The 10,446-nt window shown below is 36.9% G+C and overlaps 1 protein-coding gene across 1 annotated transcript in view; it reads right to left on the bottom strand.

Annotated features, from left to right (window-relative positions):
- Positions 1–10,446, bottom strand: part of LOC107565274 (Down syndrome cell adhesion molecule-like) — an 83,299-nt gene that overhangs the window by 25,911 nt on the left and 46,942 nt on the right. Inside the window, exons 5-11 of the mRNA XM_016250496.1 lie at positions 9,983–10,261; positions 9,611–9,886; positions 9,239–9,535; positions 6,834–7,109; positions 6,450–6,728; positions 6,237–6,356; positions 4,981–5,160 (exon numbers count right to left, since the gene is read on the bottom strand). Coding sequence (XP_016105982.1) covers positions 4,981–5,160; positions 6,237–6,356; positions 6,450–6,728; positions 6,834–7,109; positions 9,239–9,535; positions 9,611–9,886; positions 9,983–10,261 — 1,707 coding nt within the window. The remainder of the gene's footprint in view (positions 1–4,980; positions 5,161–6,236; positions 6,357–6,449; positions 6,729–6,833; positions 7,110–9,238; positions 9,536–9,610; positions 9,887–9,982; positions 10,262–10,446) is intronic.

Below are 10,446 nucleotides of genomic sequence, written 5' to 3'. Positions count from 1 at the left end.
CCCCCACGCTGGTTATATATATATATATATATATATATATATATATATATATATATATATATACATATACAGTTGTGGTTAAAATTTTACATACACTTAGCAGTATCTGCAAAATAAGAGGGATTATACAAAATGCATGTTATTTTTTATTTAGTACTGACTTGAATAAGATATTTCACATAAAAGACGTTTACATGTTGTCCACAAGCGAAAATAGTTGAGTTTATAAAAATGAACCCGTTCAAAAGTTTACATGTGCTTGATTTTTAATACTGTGTTGTTACCTGGATGATCTACAGCTGTTTTTTTTTTTTTTTTTTTTGTGATAGTTGTTCATGAGTCCCTTGTTTGTCCATAAAAATCTTTCAGGTCCCACAAATTCTTTGGTTTTCCAACATCTTTTGCGCATTTGTACCCTTTCCAATAATGACTGTATGATTTTTGAGATCCATCTTTTCACACTGAGGACAACTGAGGGACTCATATGCAGCTATTACAAATGTTTCAAACGCTCACTGATGCTCCAGAAGGAAACACGATGCATTAAGAGTCTGGAGGTAAAAACAAAATTGACAAAAAAATAAATAATTAAATTACAATGAATCCTTTTAAGTTATTGACAAATGAATTACAATATATAAAAATAAATGAATATATAAAATAAGTTAAAACAACTACTTTAAAAAAACTGTTAAAATCATATTATAAGTATGCATACATATATATATATACAGTATCTATGTATATACACACACACACCTATGTAAATGTGTACATATATATATATGTGTGTGTGTGTGTGTGTGTGTGTGTGTGTGTGTATTTGACACTTTAATTTACTGACAAATAAATTATATAAATGTTATATAGACAAATGCAATCTATCTATCTATCTATCTATCTATCTATCTATCTATCTATCTATCTATCTATCTATCTATCTATCTATCTATCTATAAACAGAGGTGATTTTTCAGATGTGTGACCTTGACAGGTCTAGCTGACTGAGAAGCAGTGGGAGTCTGCGGCCTCTGGTTTCTATCCAGCCCGCAGAGATTCCTGGCTGCTTTCCTCACCCCCCTCCCCTCCCATGAGAGCCTGCATCTCCCTTTCACCTGGACATGTTACCATGCCAACCAGCTAGGCCTGCCTGCTCTCCCCCAGCTGTAAGAGGGTGCTGTCAATGGAGGACAAGAATAGAACAAACATCCAGAATTGATTTTCAGAGGAGAGCAGTTACGAGCCTGCATGTTTGTATCATGGATCCGAGCTGAATATCTTTCTCTGGGAGGATGACGACGCTGGTAATCTTGTCCTTTTTCGGGATTAAAAAAAATAGCGCGAGAGGAAAAGACGCAATGTGTTTGTTTAACGTCTATAAGGCTGGAGGGGTTGTCAAACTAATCAGTCTAATTAGATCATGAGGGGTCAGAATTGACAGTTTGCTTTGCACAGCTCTCTGACATTTGACCCCAAACTATCAGTCCACACATAAATCTGGGAATCGGAGACACGTTTGCCGCATGTTGGGTGCAGATACAGGGATATGATCCAGTTTCCCCTGTACACAAAAAAAGTCTCTAAAGCAAAAAAAAGAAAAAAAGAAAAAGAAAATATGGCATCAATATTTTTATATTATTTAGAATTTTAAATATACAATACTAATCTTTGTTGATAATAAAAATAAATGTTTCTTGAGCACCAAATTGGCATATTAGAATCATATTTCTGAGCATGTTTCTGAAGGATAACGTGCCTCTAATGCCAAAAACTTCTGCTATATTTATTATAATAAATATTTATTAATAATAAATATATGAATATATTTTAATAAACAAATTGATATATAATAAATCGTATAAATTGTGACAGCATGTCGCTCACCAAAAATATTGTGTTTAACATTTGCTTAATTTCTTGGCTGCATAATGCTACAAATGAAGCCGGAATGACTGGATGTAGAGTCAGAGTTTTCCTCCAGTGTAATGTTTCTCCTGTCTTAGTCTCATAGTGACTCCTGGCTCCCCGCAGGCTTTCTGAGGGCACCTATCATCCCCTATCTCATCAGCGCTCAGGGCCGTGTGTGGGGGATGTAGGCCAAGACCTTCTGCCTCGCTGGGCTGACGGGCAGATTACATGCATGTGTACAGCAGCTCCTGGCCCACGATGCACTGGGGTAAACAGTAAGCTGACTGGTTAAGTGGCTGTGTTCACCACAGCCTGATATCCTCCTTTACTGCATCATTGGGCTTTGCGAATGAGTCGCATCATGATGCGGAAAATGGAAAAACGTGCGGCCAATCAGAGCGTAAGAGGGGAGGGATCATGGTAAAACAGCCACTGACGTGATGCACCATTATGTCTTATTATATAGAGAGTTTCCTGGGATCCTCATAGTTTTATCAGCAGGATTTCCTGAAAATTGCACTGCACGATTAAGCATCAACATGTTTTTGTACATACATTCTAAGTAGCATACTACTGTATCATATTACTTTCAATATTTGTACAGTATATATTATGCATACTGTGCATAATATGCATAATATGTTTACAACAGAATATTCAATCACATAATGTAATGCACTCAGCTCAGCCTTCCTATGGAAGCCCTTTTCCACCCTTTTTCTGCTGTTAAAAAATTAAAAGGTAATAAAAAGTCATTTATTTCTCATAATTGCATATATAATACATGAAATAGTCTTTTTCAGATACCATAAAAATAGATCAAATTAAAATATAACAAAATAAAATGTATACACTGTATATACTGCACAGTAAGCAGTACACTATTTTCTTGTAACACGTACTCCAATCTTCTCATTAAGAAGTTAATTTCTTACTTCCAGAAAATAAACTCAACCCTGATATTGTTTTTTTTCTTCTTCTAGTAATTAGGTTTGAGTACTGAGGAATGGATTTGAGGATTTTCTCTGTTTTGTTCCAGATGGGTAGAATTCTCTCCTTCTGTTTTGTGGCCATGGGGACACAACCTGAACTCTCAGCGCTGATCACGGCTGATCTTAATGAGGAGCTTGTTTGCGGTAAACTGGAGAGATCACAGTGGACTCTGAAACAAACCTCTCAGGGAGACTCGAGTTACAACAGCGAGCCACAACAACAGAGCCATGTCTCCGGGAGCAGAGCTCTCCGCACAAACACGACTCAGTATTTCACCTGTCAGCCTGATCGATCTCTTGGAGAACAGAGCTCTGTGTGTGTGTTGTTACATGACATGAGAAAGAGAGCGGCAGAGAGAATAGAGACAGAGCGAGGGAGGGAGGGAGGGAGGGAGGGAGGGAAAGAGGATGAAGAAGAGGTTGTATTAGGCAGAGAGAGCGGCTCTGCAGGAAAGCTCCTGCTGCGTGCTGATAAGAGCAGGGTGTGAAAATAAGCCTCTCTAACATCACACTCTGATCAAATGAGAACGCAGCCGCCACCGCATGCATAGGCAGACAGGGAATAGACGGATAACCCGACATTAAAACAGTTCATTTAGCTGCTGTGTCGCACGCTGTAGAAAACACTTTTAAATCAAATGGATTTCAGCATTTATTTGAGTCACACAATAAGGTATAAAGAGTTTACTACATTTTAAATAAACATCCTTGATTAAGTCAACAGGAAATCAAAAGTGACCCAGTTTACCTGGAATGAACGTTCCAGGTTTTATTATAATAAATTTTATTAAATATAATAGAAATCTTATTCATAAATATTTATATGTATGTATATTTATATGTTTTACATTTCAGAAATATAATTTGTTTTTAGTTTTATATTATAAACAAACAAACACACACACTACTGTGTAAAAGTTTGGGACCAATAAGATTATTATTTTTTTTTATAAATTAATACTGTATAATAATACAGAAGTAAATAAATTTCTGCTTTGCCCTCACAGGAATAAAATACATTTTAAAATAAAAAATAAATAAAGTAGTAGATAAAAAATTATAAAATATTTTTAAATTGCACTATTTTATAATATTTTTGTTTTTATAAATGCAGCACTGAAAAGAGACTTTTCAAAAAACAAAAACAGAAAAATCTTTCCAACCTCAAACTATTGGACAACAGTCTAATTATAAATATACAATTATTTTTTTTTATTTATTCCACCCCCTCCCCACAAAATATTCTCTGAATGCATCATATTATGGATGTGGAGAAGTTGGATTGTGGAGAAGTTTCATGTTGACTTTAAAATAAACAGTACTGTTCCCATTCTATCATCTACTTTGGATCGCTTGTAATTGAATACCTCTTGCACAAGCACTATGAAGAAGAATTTCATGAAATTATAGTCTGAGGTAATCTCTATTACTCTCTCTCTCCTATGTGTTTACTGTATGTGTGTGGTAACAGAGTGTTACAGAGTGGGTGGAAACAGAAAAAGTGAGACATGCACACACACACACACACACACACACACACACACACACACACACACACGAGCACTGAAAGCACATGCTTTTCCACATGTCAGCTCCTACTGGAGTTCACAGTGTAATGAGGGGGAAAAAGGTTTTTGGCTACTCGTGGATAAACACCCACATGTGTCTGAGGCAGACAAAGAGACTTCACTGCAGAAACCCTCTCACCTTACACAATGCACTCTCGTTTAGTCTTACTATTGACAATATTGTTGCAAAAAATATTTCCAAGCCTGGACAAAACAAAAGCTGTCACCTAAACACACATTTGATTGGTTTTGCGAGTAGTCCAGTGGATCGAGAGTGGCAGTAACCAGATGGTTGTTGGTTCCCGATCCATAACGCACGGGCCGCACGCTCTGTGAATTCTCTGTGAACTGCGTCCTTAAGTAACGCAAAAAACCCAAACAAAAGTGTTTCACTAACCTCTTAACAAACACCTAAATATTCATGTATGATTGAGGGGTAAGAATTTTAGTAGAACTGCAAAGTGAACCGTCAAACCAATCACTTAACATCTCAGTAAAATAGTGTTTCTTACTTTTCACGTTGAGGTACATGGACTTGCTGACATCGGCTCCCACGTCATTGCTGACCTTGCACAGGTAATAACCTGCGTCCTCCTCAAGAACGTGCTTAATCAGCAGTGAGCCGTTCCCGAGCAGCTGGACCCTGAAGCCCGAGTTTAGCGCGATGGGTTGAAACTGGGGCACCCCAGCACCTGGCACAGAGAAGATGACGTCCTCTAGTTAAAGTGCTAAAAAACTTCAGTGACATCATACTTTTCGTTTCTTTTCAAGACTGGAAAATTGTTTTAAAATATAAAAGACATGTTAAGTTTGTTCTTACAAAAAAAAAAGCTACAGTATAATTAGACTTCAAGTGAAAATACCTAAATATCCATGAAAACCAAAACGGCAGAGAATGTATCTAGAATGATTTTTTTCTATACATTTTTATTACTATAGAAGTTTTTTTTTTCCCTCACTGGCAAATTGCTTAAAAAAATGGGTGAAGTTTATGATTAAAAAAGATAAAGCTATCATTTAGTAAAAATATTAAAAAAGAAAAAAATTAATGTCAGAGAACAAATTTTGAATTATTATTATTACTACTATTACAAATTAATTTATTTTTTTCCCCCACTGGCAAATTATTTTAGAATAAAATTAAAAATGTGAAGTTATGTTTAAGTTTGTTCTTAAAAATTATAAGGCTATCATTTTGTCTTGATTCTTACTAAAAATATCTAAATATTCATTAAAAACTAAATTTCAGAGAACACATTTAGAATTATTTTCACTATATTATTATTATTAGTAGTAGATCTAGTATTAGTAATATTTTATTTTTTCGCCACTGGCAAATTGTAAAAAATAAAAATAAAAATAAAAAAATAAATATTTGAAAACTAAACTTAATTCAAAGTATATTATCTGAAAGCTAAGTGTATTACATTTATTTAGTTATGCATTGTTATCTTACACAATTGTGTAAAAGTAAATGTATCTTGTTTTAGGAATGTTATTTAAAAGACAATATAAATATTTCCACATAGTGACGTAGATATGTGGGGGCGTGTTAGAACAAGCCGTTTTAGGGGTGTGTGGTAGAGTCTTAACTTTGATAAAGAATATCTCTTTGGTTTTGAGACTTTAGTCTTTGCAACTTCAGGGATCTTATCTATGCACAATCAGCTTGTAACACTCCAAAGAGAAGGGAAAACTTGAAATCGCATCATATGACCCCTTTAAGACTTTTGCATGCAACGTAATAGTTGTCAGTGAAGCCATGTACCTTTGGAGTACTTCCACTCAATAGCTGGCCGCGGCTCTCCATCTGCAGAGCAGTTCAAGATGACAGATTTACCGTAGATTCCATCCTGGTCTTGAGGCTGCACTTTAAACCTTGGTGGAACTACAAAAAATCCACAGGTTCACATTCAAGTTCTGTCTTTGTGAACGTTTCTTCGTTGTACTCCCAAAAAGGATGCTTAACATGTAGTCTTACCTCTAACAATGAGCTGACTCTGGTATTTGACGACGGCAGCATCGTTTTGGGCAATGCAGGTGTAGGTGCCGTTGTGCATTCGCTGGAGGTTGGAGATCCGCAAGGAGCTGGTGAAGTCGATGTTATCGATGGTCACCCCCAGGCTGTCGTTAATGGGCTTTCCATCCTTCTCCCAGGTGATAGAGATGGGAAGGTCACCTGAGCGCACAACACAGGGCACGAAGACGCGATGGCCGATGGAATAACGTGGAAATTCGAATGGTTGGATGAAGGGAGGCACTGACGACAACCAGAGAACATTGTTAAATACTGCTATACCAAATGAACAGGCTATTCTAATGACATCGTTTAACTCATTTTACTTCAGATGTCAAGTATGGCTACCTTTCACAGTGACGTGGACGCTCTGGTTCTTGAAGAGCTGGGGCTGAACCAACACATGGCAGCTGTACTCTCCTTCGTCCAGTTCTTTCTGCACGTTCAGCAGCTTCAGCGTCCCGTTGTTCTCAAACGCCCGTTGACGATCATTAAAAGGGAGAAGGTTGGAGTTCTTGTACCATTTGATGGAGTAATATGGGTAGCCAATCACATGACAGTGAATGTACATGTCCCGCCCAGCTATAGCTGTGAGGTTTTTCATTGGTCGTATGTCAGCAGGACCTTTAGGGTACAAAAAAAAGAAACACTTCTCTTTAAAATAATATTGACTTTTACATTGTGATGAAAGTCCAATTTGCAGTAAATGTAGCAAAAAATTAATAAAGAAAATGTGGATTTATGGTTTATGGATGAGGGCCTTTCTAAGATCAAAGAAACAGACAAGACAAAGTAAAAGATTAGGATGGTAATTTTGATACTGCTTAATAACTTGTTTCTCACACATTTCATCTCTTTATGCACCCTTGTGTCATAATGAATGTGCAATTTAAATCTTATATTTTTGAAATAAATTGTACTTGCAGATAATATGAAATGAATGAAATAAAAGGCCACTTAAGTGTCTTAAATTTCTTAAAACACATGAGTACATTATTAAAAACTACACTTTGTAAAAATGTCAAATGAAACATTTCACTTTAAAGTGCATTTTAAACAATTATTTTAATAATCTTTTGTCATGTTTTAAAGAAGTATACTAATTTTTAAAGTGTTGACTAACATAAAAACCACATTATTGTAAACTTACTTGATTATATTTGATATTAAATTTAAGGTTAATATAATGTAAATGCACTAAATTACATATAAAGATATACTTAAGTTAAGCTCAGCTAATATAAATTGAAACTATAATTTTCATTTAATTGTAAATATCATGCAATTAAGTGTCCAAAAACATTATATTCAGAGTATATTCTTTTAAAATATAATATTTCCATAAGTACTCTTACGCTAAAGTCTACTTCTTCAGAGGATATTGTTAAAAATATGCTACATTCTGAAAGTGGTTTGCAAACTGTGATGTAATATCACAATGCAAAGCTAGAAAAGTCAAATGTGAGTTGTGTTTGTCTGTGCAAAAGTTCTCATTGTGATGCTAGAGTGCTGTGGGTGGTTGACAGGGTGTTGCAGAATAACTAAATCATAAATACAACATTATTTGATCTAAAAACATAAAGAAAAAGAGTGTAAAATATAGATTAATGATGAAGAAGGACACACAAAAAAGTAAAACGAGCACAAGCACACACTACATACACTTTCACACAAGAAACAGTTGGGGTTAAATGAAAAGCCAATGAAATTAGTTTTAAGAACTACAGCCCTGAAATCTTAAAAATAAAGGTTCAAAAAGAGAGTTTTTGTAGCGATGCCATAGAAAAAAAATGTTTGGGTTCCTCAAAGAACTTTTAAACAAATGTGCTTTAAAAAAGTTCTTATGGGTACGTTTACATGACAACGATGCACTAAAAACTGAAAACTTTTTCTTTTGCATTTTTGAAAAGTTTTACATACAGACATCAATGTTCAATTCAATTCAAGTCAAGTTTATTTGTATAGTGCTTTTTATGATACAAATCGTTGCAAAGCAACTTTACAGAAAATTAAGTTTCTACAATATTTAGTAGAAATATTGAACTGTTTTGACAACAGGGACTGGTAATGGTATCATTTTCAATAGCTTGCCCTTTGAAACCTGTTTTCAAAGGTTTGTGTTTTCAGGCCCCCAAAATGCAACTGTTGTGTAAATAAACAGCCAAAGCACATAAAAGTTTTAAATTTTTAACTGTGTTGTGTAAACCAGTGGTTCCCAACACTGGTCCTGGAGGCACCCCAACACTGCACATTTTGCATGTCTCTTTTCTCTGACGCACCAGTTTCAGGTCTTGGAGTCTCTACTAATGAGCTGATGATCTGAATCAGGTGTGTTTGATTAAGGAGACATGCAAAACGTGCAGTGTTGGGGTGCCTCCAGGACCAGGGTTGGGAACCACTGGTGTAAACGACCCCCTTGGAATGAAGAATATTTTAATAAAGAACCTTTTTCCACTATAAAGAACCTTCTATAAAGAGTTCCACTGATGTTAAAGTTTTTTAATGGAACCATTGATGTTAATAAACAACCTTTATTTTTAAGAGTGTTGTTGGAAACCCACAGAAGAAAACAAATACACACCGAGCCATATGAAAGAGTGAACGTGACCAAAAAAAGCAAGAAAAGAACAGAAAGCTCAACAGAAATAAAAATAACAGAAGATGTTAGTCAGGCCCTCGTCTCACGTATGGAACTTGAGATGAGCAGAATGAAATATATGTGTGTGATTTTGAGGAGCCGATCTGACAAGCACCTCTTACGTTTATTCGAGCCTGGTAGGAGACCGTCCCCGCCGAGTTGTTGCAGGTGCAGCGATAGACCCCGCTGTCCCGGACCTGGGAGTGGGAGATGTTCAGGTAACTGACCACGTTCCCCTCCGCTGTTATGCTGTGACCGATGCGGCGCCGACTGTCCTTCATGACAACGTCATCATCCAGCATCCAGGTGACGGCAGGCTGTGGAGTTCCCTTGACGTGACACGTCAGAGAGACAAACTCATTCGGACCGACAACTTTCTCGCTGAAGGCGGACAAGATCTTAGGGGTTCCATCTGTGGACAGAGATGCTTTTGTTAAGTTTAAGAAACAAAAAGGTACCAAAATTAAAAGGCCGGGATGGTGCTGACCTTCTAAAACGACTTGCACAAAATCCTGAGCTGACATTTTGGCCTTCCTGGCGAAGCACTGGTACACTCCTCCATCGCTCTTCGCCATCCCGTCCATCACAAGGTTCTCCTTATTGATCCCATTCATCCGCACGTTGGCGCCAGCGCTGATCTTGTCGCCGTTGCGGTACCACGAGAGCTCGTACTCATCCGAGCCAGTAATGCTGCAGGTTAGCGACACTTGGCTTCCCACACTGCCCTTCACCTTTCGAGGACTGACCACCACTTTAAGAGGTTCTGGAACAACACAGTGACATTATTTATGTTAACTTTATCAATAAGATATTTAAAAATTCAATAAAAAAAATAAGGCAGGAGAAACCTGATATATACCTTTTACCGTGAGACGACCTATGACCTCTGTGTTTCCATAGCTGTTCCACACTTCACACACATAGCTGCCGGTGTCACTGGGCTGGGCTCTCTCGATCAGCAGGCCCGTTACGCTCTGATGGAAACGGGAGTCTGATTCTAGCGGTCTGTTGTTTTTCAGCCAGCGGTATTTTGGTGCGGGGTGTCCGGAGGCCTTGCACGGGAGCTCCACTCTGTGGGATGCCATGACCTCCCGCTTCTCGAACCCATCGAGGATCGCAGGCGCCGAGTTTGTAGGATCTATTAACAAAAAAAATATTTCACACATTCATCCATCCATTCATCAGTTCATCTATTTATCCATCCATCCATCTATCTATTCATCCGTCCATCTATCTATCTATCTATCTATCTATCTATCTATCTATCTATCTATCTATCTATCTATCTATCTATCTATCTATCTATCTATCTATCTATCTATC

This window comes from Sinocyclocheilus grahami, unplaced genomic scaffold (assembly GCF_001515645.1).
Source record: "Sinocyclocheilus grahami isolate Dianchi unplaced genomic scaffold, SAMN03320097.WGS_v1.1 scaffold991.1, whole genome shotgun sequence".
In the NCBI taxonomy this organism is placed as follows: Eukaryota; Metazoa; Chordata; class Actinopteri; order Cypriniformes; family Cyprinidae; genus Sinocyclocheilus; species Sinocyclocheilus grahami.
The sequence above is the reverse complement of the archived record's forward strand: the minus strand, read 5'-3'. Positions and strand labels throughout refer to the sequence as shown.